Source organism: Camelus ferus, chromosome 9 (assembly GCF_009834535.1).
Source record: "Camelus ferus isolate YT-003-E chromosome 9, BCGSAC_Cfer_1.0, whole genome shotgun sequence".
NCBI lineage: Eukaryota > Metazoa > Chordata > Mammalia > Artiodactyla > Camelidae > Camelus > Camelus ferus.
In genome coordinates this window covers 12089199-12106905 of record NC_045704.1, presented here as the reverse complement: position 1 = coordinate 12106905, position 17707 = coordinate 12089199, and the positions used below count along the sequence as shown (strand labels likewise).

The window sequence follows — 17707 nt, the reverse complement described above, 5'->3', positions numbered from 1 at the left end:
GGATGGATATCACAGAAGGGAATGTGAGTGATTTTGAGATCTGTTGGTGATGGAGTGGACTTGGACTGGAGATGGGGTTGGGTTGGAAGTTAATATTTTTTATTGGGGTGGACTGGAGATTTGGAGGGAGATAGTACTGGGATTGGGGTTGAAGGTGAAAATGAGGATGGCGTTGGAGTGTGGTGGGGAGAGGTTGGCTATCAGGAGAGGCACTGGGCAGGGAACTCCTCTACTTGGTTCCTCAGGGACAGGTCTCAGTGCCATGCCTGTCAGGATGCTGATGATGACACTGGAGAAGTCCAGCATGGGCGTGTTGGTGCTTGTGAAGAAGACGATGTTTATGAGGATGATGCAGAGGCAGAAGCTGGAAGTGCTTGCAATGAGGAGGAAGGCCCAGGCAAAGTCCAGTAAGTCTGGGGAAGGAAGAAAATCAGGACACCAAGATGGGCCCTGAGGCCCTGAGCATGGGGGAGAGGGTCCCCGGGGAGTCTGGAAGTAGTCTTAAGTCCTCTCCCTTGAAAATTCTTCATCCCTATTTTAAGGAAATTGAAATTGGGCTCTAGAGATGGGGTATTGAGGCAGATGCCTCTAGGTCATTGAGGACAGGTTCTTGGGCAGTGACAAGTGGGTTGGGCATTGAGGAACTAATTTGATGTGATGAGGACAGATTCCTTGGGGTGAAAAAGCCTCAGGATTATGTACCAGTTGCTAGGGTCATGAGAATTGTGAGGATGGGTATCATGTAGGTGAGAATGAGCATAGGCAGTGAGGACCGTCTTGGGGGAAAGGGGGACTATTCAAGGGTAGTGGGAACTGTCATGGAGAGGGGAGAACTAGCCCAGGGCAGTGAGGACCAATCCGGGGAAGGCAGAAGAGGGTCCCTGGGACAAAGAGGAGAGATGAGTCCCAGGAACAGTGAGTGTAGGGTAGGTCTTACAAGCATTCTGGTCGTACTCATTCTGGCAGGAGGTGTCAGGGCACTGCACAAAGAAGATGGTATTGATGAGGATGGTGGGGTAGCCAGCAGCATCCCCAGGGGGCATCAGTGGCACCTGGAAGTGGATCCAGTGCTGGCCCAGAGAGATGAGACCGATGGTCACCATGCCGGCCAGGCTCAGCACCAGGCTCAGCTGGTGACTGATCTTCTTGGCCTCATGCAGCAGCCGCCAGCCCATGGGCAGCTGGGAATGGCTGAGTCTACACCTGTCCCGAAACCTGCAGCAGATTGCCCATTACCAGTGTCAGCACTGAGTCCAGCCACCCAGCCCAGCCACCCCAGGTCCAGCTATCAGACCCTGTCCCCCCAAGTCTAACCTTCAGACTCTATTTTGCCTATGTCTGTTCTCCATGCCCTGTATCTCCCTCTAGGACATGCTCACCTGGGTTCAGCCTCTAGGCTCCCTTGCCTCCAGATCTAGCTTCCAGGCCTTGCCACCCCCAAATCTATTCTCTAGGTTGAATCACAGGTCCAGCCTCTATGCCAGTCCCCACCCAGAGCAAGCCTTCAGATCCAGCTTTCAAGCCCAGCCACACCCTAACTCTAAACTCCAATCTCTGCTATACCGACTATGCCTCTGGTCCCTGGCTTTTCCTGATACCCCTCCCCCAGAATTCTAGCCCCAAAGCTGACCAGCTCTCTGGACCCCTGCCTCTTACCTGCCAGATCTGCCCTCAGTGGAGCTGCCTGATGGTGAACTGTAGAGGTAGCTTTCTGGGGTATTTGGGTTGTGTTGGGGACCATCCAAAGTGTCTTTGAAGCTCTCCTGGGAGGTCCAGATGATTGATTCATTACTTTTGATACTGGCCTCTGGGCTGTGAGTAATTGATGGGGGGACATCGACTCTGGCCCGGACTGACCTGGAGACTTGAAGGCTTGAGTGGGGACTCTGGGTTGTTGGCGGGATACTCACTTGACTACTGCAGGTAACTGATTTTACATTGGCCCGGGGGGTGCGAGTCACTGACAAAGGGCTTTGGATACTGAAGCGGTGAGTATGGAAAACAGATGGGACATCTCGGGTTTTGAAATGGCTACTGTAGATTACAGACGGTGTGTCTTGGACACTGGCCCGGTGACTGCTGGTGATGGGTGGCACGTCCTCAGCACTGACTTGGTGACTGATGGATGATGCATCTTGGATACTGACCCGGCGGCTGTGGACAACTGGCAGGGGTTCTTGGATACTGACCCGGCGGCTGTGGACAACTGGCAGGGGTTCTTGGATACTGACCCGGCGGCTGTGGACAACTGGCAGGGGTTCTTGAATACTGACCCGGCGGCTGTGGACAGTGGGTTGAGAGTCTTTAATACTGACTTGGTGACTCTGGACAGTGAGCTGAGAGTCTTTAATACTGACTTGGTGACTCTGGACAGTGGGCTGAGAGTCTTGGGTACTGACTCGGGGCCTGAAGGTAGTTGATGACGAGTCTTGGGTCTTGCCTTGGTTGTTGTTAGTTGCTGCTGGAAGGAATTCTGGCAGAGCACTCTGGTGGCCAGATTGGGACCTCTGGGCCATGTGGACATGCGAGGTCTGGCCAATCCCCAGATGTACTCAACAGCCTGCCAACTGCCTCAGCCCTTCCTTCCAGGCATCTCCATGGCCACTTGGAAGTCCATTGGTCTCTCCCGGGGCTCAGGCTGTGTCCTTTGGGGTTTGAATCTCTCTGTCCCCTCTTCTGTGTTTCTTGGTCTCTCTTGCTGTCCACAGTCAGGCCTCAGGGCTTCAATCTGACCTGGAGCTGGGGGCAGGGGGGGGTTCCATGACAGTTGGAGGGGTTCCAGGAGGTAGAGACATTAGCCATGGACTCACATTCCACCCTAGACCTGTGTGAGAGACATGGGGGCTTGGGCTGGGTCAGGGTGGGCTCAGTGTAGGGTCTTGGTAGGGTCAAGATTGGGTTACGAAGGGGTCACTGCTGGGTCAGAGAGGTGTCAGGACAGGGCAAGGGTGGGATAGAGGGTAGGGAATGATCAGGGTGGAGACAGAGCAGGATCAGAGAGGGGCCAGGGTAGGTGGGGTCAGAGTAGGGTTAAGGGGTAAGGGAGGGGTCAAGGTGAAGACAACAGGGGCCAGAGTAGGGCTAGGCGAGGCTGAGTCAGGGCTGGGTCACGGGCCATCTCTGAGATCAATTCTTGCAGTTTCTGGAGAGCCTGTGATCTGAATTTATCATTCACTCCTCCTACCTGTCTCCCCCTCATCCCAGCCAGGGCCTTCTCTGAATCAAGTTCTTCCCCTTATTCCCGTCTCAATTTCCATGTGTATTCTTGTTCCTTTTCTGTCTTCTCTGTCTCTGTCTCTGTCTCCGTCTCTCTTCACCTGTCCCTGAGTCTCAGGGACTCAGAGAAGATTAGGCCTGCTCCCTACCCTCAAAGACCTCCAGTCTGGGCTTGGGGAGAGGAAGCAGACCCAGCCACAGATCGAGAAAGGCTCCGGAGAGGTCAGCAGAAGTGCAGGCGTCCTGACCAGTATGTGCTGCCTTTCCAGTCAGAGAGGGGATTTTTCCAAACTGCTGTTTTCCTCATCCTCTCCTTTGCCTTTAATGATGATATTTTGAAAAAAACAAAACCCACAAACTTTTATGTCTTTAATTACATGGATATCTATTTAACTGCTCTGTACCTCTGTTTCCTCATCTGTGAGAGGAGATTATGATACTTCAGAGGGTTGTTGTAAGGATGAAATGGGCTGATAAAAGCACTTAGAACCCACTGTAAGAAAAACTTGTTGAAAGTTTTTACATTTCATGGATGTTGATTTCAGTTCTAAAACTTTTTCTCCATCCCCTAAGCTCCTTCCTGAGTTCCAGACTCAGAGACCCAATTTCTTCTGAAATCCACATTGAGAGGTACCACAGAAGAAGAGAAAGGAATTACTATTCCTGGATACCGCTAATGCATCCATTCATTCATTTATTCATGCACGCTTTCAAGAGCAAAGGCTGGGGGGAGGGGAACGGTACAGCTCAGTGGCAGAGTGCATGCCTAGCATGCACGAGGTCCTGGGTTCAATCCCCGGTACCTCCATTAAAAAATAAATAAATAAATGAACCTGATTACCCTCCCCACCAAAAAGTAAATTTAAAAAAAGAGAGCAAATTCTCATACCAGGCAATGGCGGTGCAGCGGAAAATGGAAGAAATTGGTTCCCTACCCTCATGGAAGACTGGTAGGGAAATAAATGGTGAAATAACCAATCCCAAGCCGATGGTGTGCCCTGTGAGAGAGAACTGCACACTGCACTATGGGAGTGTTTAATAGGGAACCTGATTAAGAATTGAGGCTGGGGGAGCTCCGGAAAGGAATGTGGAGGAAGTGATGTTGGAAGTGAGGGTGTTTAGGGCAGTCTGGGCAAAGGTGGAAGAAGAAAGCCCTAGGTGGAGGGAGCAGCAGGAATCCGAGCTTCAACTCAGGGAGGAGAGGCCCCAAGGTGGCCTCTTGGTGTGTGAGAGGGACCCTGTGAAGTCCAGTGTGGCTCTGGAGGTAAGCGAGCAGTGTGGGGTCAGGGTCCCTGCCAACTGGGAAGGTTGGCAGATCACAGTGCTTGGTGGGTGTTGGGTGCACCGCCCATGTTCGCTCCTTTGACGCCATGGGTCTTGGCCTGGTGAACACACTTTGGAACCTGTGTCATTGTTTTCTGTGTCCTAGGTTGGGATTTGTGACAGGGATGGTGGTAAGGGGAATGAAGCTGAGAGTGGAGACAGAGCTGGGCTTTGAGGACTAGGAAGGAGAGCATGAGGCTGGAGACAGAACAAGTAGATTTGGGCTCAGGGTGGGATGTGGATGGGGGCTGAGTTGTGTGTTAGGAGTAGAAATAGAAATGGGTAGTGTTTGGGATTTAGGAAGCATACTGGGGATGGCATGGGGTTGTGGATGGTCCTGGGGATGGGACAGAAAACAGAGAGGGGAATGAAGTTGGAATGGGGGTTTGGGTGGGGATGGGAAAGATGGCTATGGGTGGAAGGGAATTGAGAATAGGGTAAAAGGCAAGGTTTGGGTGGAGGCAGAGATATGACTGTGTTCCATGATGGAGATTAGGATGAAACAGAGTGATGCAGGCAGATCCAGGCCCCCAGAACTCTATTCTTTCCCAGTGGACCCCGTCTCTTCCTGGGAGGAGGACCGCAAGTTCGTCCTGCGGGGCTGGTGTCTCGTCTTCAGCATCCTGGCGACCCTGATGGTGCTCAGTGTGTTGGATGGGCGTATGGCCTACTTGCAGGGCTCCTACACGGGCTACCTGGGCTTCTGGACTGACTGCAGGAAGCACAAGTGTGTCAGCCTGGGCCAAGTCACCGGTCAGTAGGAGCCTGGACAGGCTATAGGGTGCTCTTGGGGGAGGTGTCTCCGGAGATTATCAAGGGAGAGAATCTCTGGGGGAATCTCTTTGGGTGTTCCTGGGAGGGGGGAGTCTTCAGTATTCCTGAGAGGGTCTCTGGAGATTCTCTGGAGGCCTTGTGAGGGTTTTCCTGGAATTACATATGACTTAGAGAAATCGGGACTGTCACTGTGCATGGAAAGAAGGGCATTACACGTGGCCTGAAGATTAGATGGTTAAAGGCACCATCATTCTCTCTCACACACTTTTTAAAAGTTTTTTTTTTTTTTTTTTTTAAAGATAACAGGAGGCTTCCGGCTCCTTGAGAAACATTTTGCCTCCTTGTAGATGTCTGTGTTTCCAGGGCTTTTGAGCATTGCCACAGAGGCAGCCCAGACCCTGGAGCCAGAGAGCCTGGGTTCAAATCCTGTCTCAGCCACTTGGTAGCTGGGTTATCTTGGGCAGATTCCTTCACTCCTGTGTGCCACAAGTTTCCTCATTTTTATAATGTCAGTGATAGCAGTACCTAATCATGTTTGAGGAAGACGTGAGTTAAAACACAGAAAGGAATTAGAACAGTGCCTGGTCCCGTGTTCTTATTATAAGAATTCTTTTTCTCCAGCCAACGCACCTACCTTCATTTTGGATCTCAAGTGCTCCTTAAGACTTCCTGAACATTGTGTAAGATTAATCTTAATTGTTTATTTTGAGAATCTCTTTCTCTTATACCTCTCAAACTCAAGCTGGTTTCAAGTTATAGAAAAATTGGGAGCCATACATTGATCCTGGTTCAGGTACTGCTGGATCTGGTGCTCAAAAGGTGTCTGTCTCTTGCCATCTCTCCTTGAAGCCTTCCTCTGTAGGTGGGCCCTTAGGCAAACTGTGCCCATGCAGTGGCAATGTGGCTGTCCAGCAGCTTCCGGGTCCCATTTTTTTCTGTAAACAACCATGGAAAAAAGAGAATAAGCTGTCTCCTCTGGCCCTCAAGCAAAGGTCTCAGGATTAAGTCAGAGGGGGGTCAGGTTCACTGCCTGGGAATTTCTCACTGCTCTGTGAACCGTTTGCTGTGGTCAGGAGGATGTCATGCTGTGATTGGCTGGGTCTGGATCAGGTGCTTTTCTTAAGAGTCAATGGAAGGGGTCATTTCTGTCAGAAGCACAAGGACAGAGGGTGAGTGGAGAGTTCCTCCGAACAGTATCAAGACGCTGTTGCCAAAAGAGTGGGAATGGAAGCTGGGTGGGCAAACGCAACTGTGCACAATGTCCCCGTATGTCTACAATACTTTATTTGAGCACAATTACTTTGGGAGGTAGACTCCCAAGCGCAGAATAGCAGTGCTTCAGGAGGGTTGGTGACATTTTGTAAGGCTTTGTTAGATACTCCATCTACAGAATCCAGGAGTCTCATGACCAGCAACAGAAGCCAATTCAGCTTGGTTTAAGCAGAAAATAGATTTATATTTTCAGGATTAAGACCATGCCCAAAGAGTCCTGGAGGACTGGCTGGCTGGGCATGCACATTGCAGCTTGACCTGTGGATCCCAGTATCTCCAGGCCTGGACTCCACTGGGGAACCTCTTTCTCTGCTACACCGGGAGCCTGGAGATAGTTGCAGCCAACCTCACTAGAACTGAGTTCCCACCTACTTCTGGCTGCTGATTCCAAGTTTAGCGTGGCTCTATTTTATTGGTGGAGCCTCATCGCATGCTGAGGTCCTAGCTGTAAGACAGGCTGGTTTCCTTACTGGGAAGTGCAGATACATAGGTTGGGAAATTCCAACAGGACTGGTATTCAAAGGTGCTGGGAAGACAAAAAAGAATGGTGTATATTCATTATATGCCTCATTTGTTCTAAAATGTTAACTGTGTGTGATTTTTAAACTTTTTCTTATTTAAATTTCGTTTTTTTATTGAAGTAGAGTCAGTTTACAATGTTGTGTCAGTTTTGGGTGTGCAGCATAATGCTTCAGTCATGCATGTGCATACATACATTCCTTTTCAAACTCTTTTACATGATAGGTTACTGTAAGATATTGAATATGGTTCCCTGTGCTGCGCAGTAGAAACTTGTTGTTTATCTGTCCTATATATAGTAGTTGGTATTTGCAATTTTTCCTTATTTTAAATTTAAATGGCTTTTATTTTATTTGAACAGGTAGTATATGTATGTGGTTCAACATTTAAAAAATTGCTAACTTCTCTCATTTTTGGGCTGAATCTCTCCCAGATCCCCGCCCTGGGGGGCAACCAATGTTGCTAAACCGTTTTTAAGCTCTTGCGTGTTCTAGTCATATTCTCTGCACATATGAGAAAATCGCTATATGTGTATATACACATATGACTATACATACATATATACACTTAGAGGTATGTGTATACATATATTTATCATTTAAAAACACACAGTCAGTATTATAGTTCTCTTTTAAAGGTGAGTCACCATTTATTGAATGCTAAGAATATACAGAGCGTTATGGTTGGCATAAAGAACTAACATGTTAGGTTATGAAGGTTTTAATTATTTTTTGAGGTGCAGAAATTTAGAATTTTTATATAGTCTAAATTCTCCACCTTTGTCTCTGTGACTTTACTAACTTAGCTTTGGGAAGCACTTCTCCCTCTAGATTTTTGGTGAACATTCAATTCTGGTTTTATATATATATATGTGTGTGTGTGTTTTAGGGCCTGACTGTGATTTTGGTGGGTGGTAGGCAGGCAGTATTGAATCCTGTGCTCCTTGCCAACCTACAGAAGAGACCTGAATTACTCAGAAGTCTCTGAGTCACAAGTGATAGAAACTCTAAATTAAACTAGCTTGAGTGAAGGAATTTATGGGCTCACCCAGTGAAAAAGGTGGGGACAGAAATGCTTTCAGGCATGGCTGCATTCAGGGTCCAGGTGATTTCATCAGACATTACTGTCTGTTTCTTGGCTACTTAACTGGGGCTCAGAGTGGCTAAAGGCAGGAAGGCAAAATGCACGGTGGGGAGGTAAGCAGCAAATGGCCACTCCTTCTGACCAAACTACAAGAGTGGGCTTATCTCTGGGATGGCAAGAGCCAGGGACTTGAATGTCATCTGAACTCTCTTTCTCTTGTCTGCTTTCTCTTCTTAGTTTTATCTTTCAGGTCTCCTGTCACCCATGAGGCTGGGTCCAAGGCTCAGGCAGCTCCAAGTTCATAATCCTCTTGGCTAAAGGAGAAGGAGCTGGTCCCTGACAACTTCAGTTAGAAAAAAGTCCCAGAGAAGAGCTTGATTGGTTGGTTTTGATCATGTGCCCATCTTTGAGCCCATCACCCTGGTCTGGGTCATGGGGCACTGTGATGGGCTCATCCACAGTCACACGATGACCTCTGTGGCCCCAGATGGCAGGATATGTCATGAAAAGCCCTCAACCAGGATTATGTGATGGATCCCAAGAGCACTATTGCTATTCTGTATATATGTGCAGTTTGCCAAAAACAAAGCAGATGAAGTCTTAGCCCACTTCGCTGAAGTAGTTTTGCACTGTTCAACAGTAGGCAAAACAGGAAAGGGCTAAACGGAGGAGATTTAATTCTCAGAAGGGGCTGAAACTCGTCATACTGAAATGCAAATTGGATAAATATCAATTTCAAACTGAGTGTGATTACATCTTTTAGGTACCTTGGTTTTAGAGTATTTGGAAGTTTTCTTGTTGTGTACTTCTTGTGTGTGCTCCGGAGGACAAGGGGACATTTGGAGAATGTCTGCGGGAGGGTTGAGGGTGTGAATGGGGATGACATTTGGATATTTGGGGAGCTTCTGGGGGGTGTGAATGAGGTCACTAGGGAACCTTGGGTTATGAGTGGAAGAGAAATAGGGTGACTTCAGAGATGACTAAAGTCACTAAGGTGTCTTGGGTAACTTTGAGGGTGCTATGAGGAGTGTCTAGGAGTGGTATTGAGGGCATTGATGTGAGTTGCTGTGGGACATCTTTTGGGAGTATGAGTAGGGTAACTTTGTGTGTGTGTGTGTGGATAATTCTAGAAATAATAGAGATGATTCTGTGTGGTGAACTTGAGGATGTGAGGGGGGTGCCTCAGGTCATCTGTGTGGTATGTGTGGATTTGATTATGAGAGTGTCTAGGGTTGACTTTGGGACAAGTGGGGTGATTTGGAATGACTTTGAGGGTGCAAATGGGGAAGGCTTTTTAAAACTGAGGTATAGTTAATTTACAATATTATATAAATTTCACAACATAGTGAGTCACAATTTTTAAACAAAGTGGGGATGACTGGGTTGACTTTACGGGTACATGAGGGTGACTTCGTGAGTGAGAGTGGGCATCATTTGGGGTTTTCTAGGAGGTGACTTTGGCAACAGCAATGGGGTGATTTTGAGGATGTCTGTAGCTAAACATTGGGGGTAACTGTTGGGGATACTGCTCATGGGTGTCAGTGGGGATGAGGGTGACCTTGGAGAGTATCTGGGGATGACTCTGGGGCATTTCCCCCTTTCCCCCCAGTTCTCATCCACATGAGCATGGGCTTCATGATGCTGGCCCTGGTCCTGTGTCTAGTCCTCCTCCCCACCATGAGCCTCTCCTTCCGGCCAGTGTTCCGCCGCCTTAACAAGGCTGACCTTGTCTTCAGTTCCCTCAGCTTAAGCATTGGTAAGTGTCACCCTGGAGGAGGGGGTACCCTCCCTATCCCAGCATCTCTCCCCTGAGGTTCTCTGGCTTTGGGGAAGATGCTTCTCAGAGTTTCTGTCCTGATGTCTGCTGGGTCTCGGTCTTTGAATGTCTGTTGGGATCTCTGTCCCACTCTCTGTGCGCATCTCACTTTATTTTACTAAGGTGGGGGAGTGTGTTGGGTATCTCTCTCAGTCTCTTCCTGTTTCCTTCTCTTTCCGCCGCCTCTTGGTATCTTTCTGTCTGGTGAGTGTGTGTGAGTGTGTGTGTGTGTGAGTGTGTGTGTGTGTGTGTGTGTGTGTGTGTGTGTGTGAATGTGTGCCCAAAAGAGCGCACTTGTCCTGAAGGATGGGAGAGGATCTCTTCTCTTTCTGGCAGTCTCAGGGTCCCTATCCAGCCTCGTGTCCATCTCTGGCCCCACCCAAGTGCAGGGTTCCTGATTGTCCTCAGCCTGACGCTCTTTGTAGTCAACTGTGAGACGCTGCAACCGAGGCCACAGGTATCCTACCTGATGACCACCTACCTGTGCTGGAGCGGCGGCGCCTTGATGCTGTGGGCCGGTGAGGGCGGGGCCTCGGGAGGAAGGGGTGGGGTCTCGGCAGGGCAGGGGTCGGAGCCCGGGGAGAACTCCAGGCGGCTTAGGGCCAGATGGGGCAGACCTGGGGGGAGATCCACCTCAGGGATAGGGCAGAGCCTAGGGCGGAACTCGGAGTCCAACGGCCCACCTAGTCCCCACCCCCAGGAGCACTGAGCTACTTGAACCACGTGGGCATGTGGGGCAGAGGGATGACCTCTATGGAGCGGCGGTTGAGCTATCGCCGGTGGGTCTCGCAGCAGAGCACCCAGAGGTCCACAGCTCGAACAGCCGCGGTCAGACCAAGACTCCAAGTGCACCGAGGACGTGCCCCAGTTCACTTCCCTCCCCAAGACCCTCCCCTAAGCCTCTCTAAACAATGGCACCCGAGCTTCTCAGGACACTGACACGTAACTGCGCCCAGGTGCCAGGCCAGCTCCTTTCATCTTGACCATACGCCTGAGATTAAGCTTCCCTGGAGGCCCCACTCCCTAGAAACCCTCCAAGAACAGGTAACAAAGTCCCGCCCCTCGAACTAGGGCCCACCCTCTGCGGCTCTTCCAGCCCAGAGTCCTGACCCTACACCCCTCTCCCTGGAAGTCCGACAATGCCCCCTCCTGTTCTGCGCACTGCCTTTGCCGTGTGGCCAGTTTGTGTGGCCCCGCCCCCGAGCCTAGCTAGGCCCCGCCCCCAGTTGTCTAGCCCTTGCTGGCCACTGCCCGAAGCCTCATTCCATCGTCGGAATTCCTCCCCCTCCGACCACCAGCACAGACCCAGGATGTCCAGTCTTGCCCCCAGGCCAACAGGACACTGCCCAGCATTTGACGCAGCCCCACTCCTCGACGGAACAGGCCCCTCCCCAGGGAGGCGTGGCTTGCAATGACATTTCCCGCCTTCCTCGCCATCATAAAATATGGGCCCAACCTCGCAAGAGTCCGACTCTCCGTTTCGTGCCCTCCCCCAGGGCAGGCTCAGAGTCCTTGCCTTGCCCCTTGGGGTCTGAGCCTTTCTGAGCGCTAGTCTGGGCTGGGTGGGCCCTGAGTGCAGGCACCCAGCTTTTGGAAGGCCAGATGACACCAGAAATGGATGCGAATTCGATGCGTATTCGATTTTACTGGGAGTAAGGGACAGGACAGGGGCATTCAGGGGTTGTCAGCCATTGTCTGCTTGATCCACTCCACATGTGAAATCACTTTGGTGTAGACGGCGGGCTTATTGGGGCTACCACACGGGATATGGCCCCATGACGTGATTCCTTGCAACATACCCTCGCAGATCAGCGGGCCCCCCGAGTCACCCTACAGTGCAAGGGGGAGAGGGAGAGCATGAGAGGGGTTAGCAAAGCCTCGGGGTTCCGCCTGGGGAGCTCCAGCACTCAGACCTGGGTGCCCAGATCGGAGCAGCAACTCCCCAACTCTGGGGAAAGAGACAGTTGTCTCCATAGTCCACTCCGAGAGGAACGTCAGTGGGGATTCCAACAGAGGGGACAGTGGCTCCAGTCCTGCCAATGGGGATGAGACTTCAGGGTCCAGTTTCTGCCCAGAGGGGCAGTATCCAGGAGGGGGATGGTCTCTGCAGACAGGTCAGTGGGGAGGAGGAGGTGGGACCTATGTATAGGAGCCTCCCACCCTCAGGGCTCATCTCAGGATGTCACATCTCCCAAGAAGCTTTCTCTTGACTGGACAGTACGTATGTGTCAGAGGTGGGGATGGGTGAACTATGATGTGGAGGAGAGACAGACGTGATACTTGGATGGGAGTGCAGGAAGCAAAGGGGGCAGGGAAGAGGGAGCCACAGCTGGAAAGCAGCAGAGACAGATGCCTGCATAGCTGACCCTCAGTCCAGTATCTGAGTCCCCTCCCCCAGCACCTCAAAGCCCCAGGGGTCAGGCTGGCTCACCACGCAGGTGTCCTTGCCGCCCTCCAGGTCTCCAGCACACAGCATGAACTCTGTCACCTTCTCAGGGTGGGCATTGGCACATACCTCATTGGGCAGGAGAGTGAGGTCCACACACTGGAGATCATCTGGGTATGTGACTACGGGGCAGGGAGAAACATGGCTGTGGTCAGACCCCACCTCCTCAGCCCTCCTTCCTCAGACTCCGGAGCCCAGGTTCCTAGCCCTCTCCTCCCTCACTCCCATGTGTCCCGGCCCCAGGCTGCGCAGTCTGGCCCCAGCTTACACTTATCTGGTTCAGTGCTGCCCCAGCCGGAGGCATAGCAGGTGCTATCCAGTTGGGGTTCCTGGGTGGGCAGCTCCAGGACCTGCACAGCCTCTGTGATCTGGACGGGCTCCTCCAGGCGGAGCAGCATGAGATCGTGGCTGTAGTCCTTTCCGGGGAGGTTAGTGTGGTTCTTCAGGAGGCTCAGGTTGAACTCAGGGTGTGGGAAGACGTTGCTGACAAGGGCAAACTGGGCTGTGTCTTCGTCCTCAAACAGGTTGTGGCGACCCAGCCAGATCTGGTAATTGCTGGGGAAGGAGAGGATGGAGACAGTGAGCATGACGGAGGAGGGGGCAAGGGATATGGGGCAGGGGAGCATGAGGAAGGGTCCAAAGTGAGAAAGAGAAACAGAGACAGAAGGAAAGATATAGAGTCACAGAAAAAATTCAGCGAGTCAGAAAATAAAAGAATGTGACAATGTCACAGAGACAGAGACAGAAATGGAGTAAAATAGAGCTGAGAACAGTAGAGGGAGTGGGAAAGGTGGAGGGGAGCTGGTGAGATAGAGGGAGCACACGGGAGACAGGATGAGGAAGAGACAGAGACAGTGAGAAATAGACAAAGGGAAGCAGAGGGAGGGAAAAGACAGACAAGGAAGGACAGTGAGAAATGGACCAAGTGAGGAAGGGAGAAGGGAGTAAGAAGAGAGAATGAGAAATCAGGCAGAGGTAGCGAGGGGGGTGACAGGGGGTGAGAGAGAAGAGGGAGGAGGACGGGGGAGGGGGGCAGTGGGGGAGCCTGGGACCAGCTCAGCTGCAGCTGAGGCTGTGGGGCTGGTTCCACAGCAGGCGGGTGGCTTGGCCCCTAGCCCAAGGTCAGCGTCCCCTTCCTGCCCCAGCTCCCTCTCCCCTTTTCTCCTTCCTCCTTCTTTCCATTGCCCCCGCCCAGCTGACACCAGCCCTTCCCTGGGTCCCTCTTGAGTGGATGATTGTCCTGGAGGGAGGGGATGGACAGTGTGAGAGCCCCTCCCCATACACACTCCTTGGGGATAACCTCTTCCTTTTCTCTGGATGGGGGAGAGTGATGAGGGAGAGGGAATGAGAAAGAGAACCAGAGAGAGAGAGATGGGGCAGAGAGATAGAAGGTGAGACACAGGTGACAGAGGTGGACAGAGATGGGGAGAGATACAGAGACATGGAGACAGAAGAGAGAAAGAGAAATCACAGTCACACAGAGAGACACAGAACCAGTCACTGAGAGACACAGAGACACAGGGCACAGGGAGACCCAGAAAGACAGACAATTATGCCGACAGACCCAAGAGACCCAGGCACCCATGGAGAGGGCTTCCCTGGGGTCATCCAGTCCCAGCCCTGCCTCTCTCCTTGTAACCCTGGACCACAACCCTCCCTCTCTTCATCAGGTCCGGCAGTCTCCCCTAAGGCTATCTGAGGGAACGGTGCTGGCGGCTTAACCTGTGTGCTCACAGACACCCCCTCTCCAGACGCCCGCCCCTACTCACTCGTTTATGCAGTGAGCAGCTGTGAGCACCCACTGGGGGTCCACCAGGACGCCCCCACACTGGAACTTGCTGAAATAGTACAGAGCCGCCTGCCAGGGTTGGGAATGCTTCTCACACTCCCAGCCTCCTATGATCCGGGACTGGATTTGGGGCACAGCACCTGTGGAGTGGGTGCTGGGTCAGGTTGCGTGGAGGTTGGCAGTGGGGCTGAGGGACTGGGGTAGGAGAGGGAGCTGAGCTCTGGGACTGGAGGGCCATGGGGACACAGGACCAGAGCCAGGGGTCTGAGGACATGGGCAAGGGGTATTGGGAAGAGCTTAGAATTCTGCAGCCATCCCTGGGAGTGTGGGCGGGTGGCTGGTCCTGGGTGTGGGGACTGTACGCTGAGAGCAGAGCCGACCCCAGGGATGGGGGCAGCAAGGAAGCACCTGGTATAAACGTCGGGTGATTTGGGTTCTTGGACTGGGGGACAGGAGGCTATGGGTTCTGAGGAGAAACCAAGGATAAAGGCCCCCAGAGATGGGCTCAGAGGCTGGGCGGGGAAGGATTTGTAGGATTAAGGGGCTCTCAGGCTGAGGAAATGGTTAGAGCTTGGGATGGGCTTTTGGGTTCTGGAAGGGACACAGATCTGGGGAATTGGGTGAGAGAAACCAAGAAGAGCATTTGGGGGGATTTGGGGTTCTTGGATTGGGACTGGGAGAGTTGGGAGAATTGGGGGTTCCAGGTCAAAGAGCGAATGAAAAGATTAGACTGGGAAGGGGTCCTGTGATCCAGGAATGACATTCTAAGAGGAGTGAGGGTCCTGGGACTGGGTGGGGGTCAGACTGGAACAGACCTCAGAAGGAGGGAGAGTGGAATGATTGCCATTCCGGGATCAGGTGATTCTCATGGGGATGGGGTCCAAGGTCTGAGTCTCCAGGAAGGATCTGGGGTTCCCTGGGAGCAGGGCCAGGACAAGAATGGAGGAGGGGCCAAGCAGCTGTGAGAACATAGAGAGAACTCACCTGATGTGGGATTTTTAGAATCACATGTTTTAGAATCACAAATCACATGGGATAAGGGCAGGACAGCAGGGCTGGGAAGGTATTTGTTGGAATCCTGATGGGGGCGGATTCCCAGAAAGCCAGAGCTGTGTGGGAGGGATTCAGTTGGAGAAGGGCTGGAGTCTGGGGAAAGATGGAAATTCTGCAAGGAAAGGAGCATGTGGTTTTGGGTTCTGGGTGCTTTCCCTGGGGGGATAAGGCTGAAGGTATGGAATGGAGCTTCAAGGACAAATAGGGAAGGAAGAGACATTCATAGAACCCCCATACCAGGATGAGGGGGCCACCTGATCACAGACCAGAAACCTGTTTTTGAAGAAGCACTGGTATCTGGTGGAATTGGGGGGTCCAGGGAGGATTGATGGGGACCAGATGCTAGGGCTGGGGGACCTAGTTGAGAGTTGATAGCTGGATGGGGAAAATCACCAGGGCGTGGCAGGATTTGGGGACCCAAGAGCCACACCATTGGGCCATAGAGACCTAGGGCAGAGGAGGAGGGTGGTCAGGGTCCCAGAGGCTGGTGGGGTTGGGGGTGGTCTCTTGGACGAGAGAGACAGATGGCTCAGGATCTGCCCCTTTGGTAAAGTGGATGGGCACAGGGATCTGAGTGGGGAAGAGAAAATTCTGATTGTTCCTGGGAAGGAGCAGGGACCCAGTATGAGAGCAGGACTGCGAGTAAGGTGACAACAAGGAGAGGCCGGGTTGGACTTTAGGGTGGGGCCGGGAGAGATAAGAAAGAGCCCCATATCCTGGTCTGGGCTGGGCTGTGGGTTGGAGGGGTGCAGGCTGGGGTTCCAGGTGGGAGGGACGAGAGCAGCGTAAGAATCGGGCCCAACCCCCCGCTTCCACATCTTCCCCACTGTCTCACCAGTCCCTGCCAGGGACAGGGCAAGGCACAGAATCAGGAACCACATGGTGACAGCGGTGTCCAGGCGCAGACAGGCGGTGAGCTTGGAGCTGGGGAACCTCCCTGGGGAGCTTTTTAAAGCCCTCATCCCCCCAGGGTCCCTCCCCTGCCCTGCTGGCACCCAGAGGCTGGCCAAGGCCCTGCCCCTGTTTCCTGGGGGCTGGGCAACCCCCTCCCACCTGCAGAGCCTTGGAAAGGGCGGGAGAGTGAGCAGCTGTTGTTCTGCAAGCCCTCAGTCACACTGGAAGCCTTCCTGGGGCCTGAAGCCAGACAGGGCAGGGCCTGGAGCTCCTGGGGCCTTGCTCTTAGGGACAGAGCCAGTGAAAGGAGGTGGAGGTGGGGTGAATGGAAGCAGAAACAGGAAAACAGGATGGTGGAGGAACTGCTGACCTCTGATCCAAAGCCCCATGTACCTAAACCCCAAGTAAGGCTATGCACCCAAGACCCAGTGTACCTTCAAATACCAGTGGGGCTCTGATTCCTTTCTCTCTACACCAATTGGAACCAAGATGTCAACTTCTCAGCTTCCAGCGCCCCCTGAAATCTAAGCCTTGGCTTTCAGAATGCTGATTGGTGCACTCCCAGACTCAGGATCTGGGTCTCCAAATCCATTGTTCCTTTCACAGTAAAATCTTAGGTCCCCCTCACTAAATCCTAGCGCCCCCAGATACAGGAATATGAAGTTTAAATGGACGTCAGAGTACATTCCTTAGCATTTCAAAATCCAATGTCCCCCCAGACAATGTTGGGGTCCCCTTACCCACCCCCTCGTTCTCCAAATCTGGATACTCAAGGTTATAGCCTCCAAAGTCCCAGAGATCCTGGGCTACTGGCCCTTCATGGTCATGAAATCCTCTCTACAAATTCCAATCCACCCTACCCCCCTAAAATATTTAGATCTCAGGAGCTAGGTTCATGTACTTCAACACTCAGTGACCTTGAAAGTCATGTTTTTGGGGGTCTCTGAAGAGAATCAGGAACTAGATTCCTGCAGCCTCAATGGTAAACCCATAGGCTTCCAACACATTCTCTGGCTCTTCAGTAAAATCAAAGCAGCTCAGAGTGTCCCAACCTCTGCTGTGTTTCAGGAACTTGACTAAGGAAAGGAGAGTTTTTGCCTTTTGCCACAGTTACCAGGAAGCCCAGAACTTGTAGATTAAGAACATGGAGTCACCCTTGATCACCTAGTGTGTGCTGCATCCTTTCACTGGAGGTCAGAGAGTACTTCTCCCAGGGCCACGCACTTTTCAAATCAGTTCGTTGTGCATCATCTCATTTAATCATCCCCACAGCCCTATGAGGTAAGCAATATGAGATGGGGAAACCCAGGCTGATTGAGGTTGGGTCTTTTGTTCAAGATCCTAGGCCCTAGGTGTTGGTCCGAGTGTTGAGTGAACAGAGCCCTGCTTCAAGTCATTTCTTCTCACCTAGGGATCAGAGGAGTGGGTGAAAAAGGACAGTGTACAGAGGCTCTGGGTTCCCCACCCAGTCTCTGGCTCCCATTTCCCTTCAATCCTGAAAGAAAGTCACAGAAACTCCTAC

The 17707-nt window shown here is 52.0% G+C and overlaps 2 protein-coding genes across 7 annotated transcripts in view; one reads left to right on the top strand and one right to left on the bottom strand.

The window, feature by feature from the left end:
- The window catches only part of LOC116666012, a 33654-nt gene that overhangs the window by 4985 nt on the left and 10962 nt on the right, over positions 1 to 17707 (top strand). Inside the window, exons 2-5 of one of the 6 annotated variants that reach the window (XM_032487868.1) lie at positions 5092 to 5292; positions 9797 to 9943; positions 10393 to 10521; positions 10796 to 11518. In XM_032487868.1, coding sequence (XP_032343759.1) covers positions 5092 to 5292; positions 9797 to 9943; positions 10393 to 10521; positions 10796 to 10911 — 593 coding nt within the window. In that variant the 3' untranslated portion in view covers positions 10912 to 11518. Of the gene's footprint in view, positions 1 to 245; positions 408 to 1084; positions 1704 to 5091; positions 5293 to 9796; positions 9944 to 10392; positions 10522 to 10703; positions 11519 to 17253; positions 17467 to 17707 lie in introns of those variants that run through there. The other 5 variants (XM_032487866.1, XM_032487867.1, XM_032487870.1 and 2 more) reach the window with 5 other exon arrangements.
- On the bottom strand, positions 11629 to 16261 carry KLK1 (kallikrein 1). The gene is made up of 5 exons (XM_006174285.3): positions 16127 to 16261; positions 14219 to 14378; positions 12718 to 13004; positions 12435 to 12571; positions 11629 to 11833 (listed from the first exon to the last, which is right to left on the bottom strand). The coding sequence occupies exons 1-5, from the start codon at positions 16251 to 16253 to the stop codon at positions 11678 to 11680; spliced, it is 867 nt and encodes a 288-aa protein (XP_006174347.2). The 5' UTR covers positions 16254 to 16261; the 3' UTR covers positions 11629 to 11677.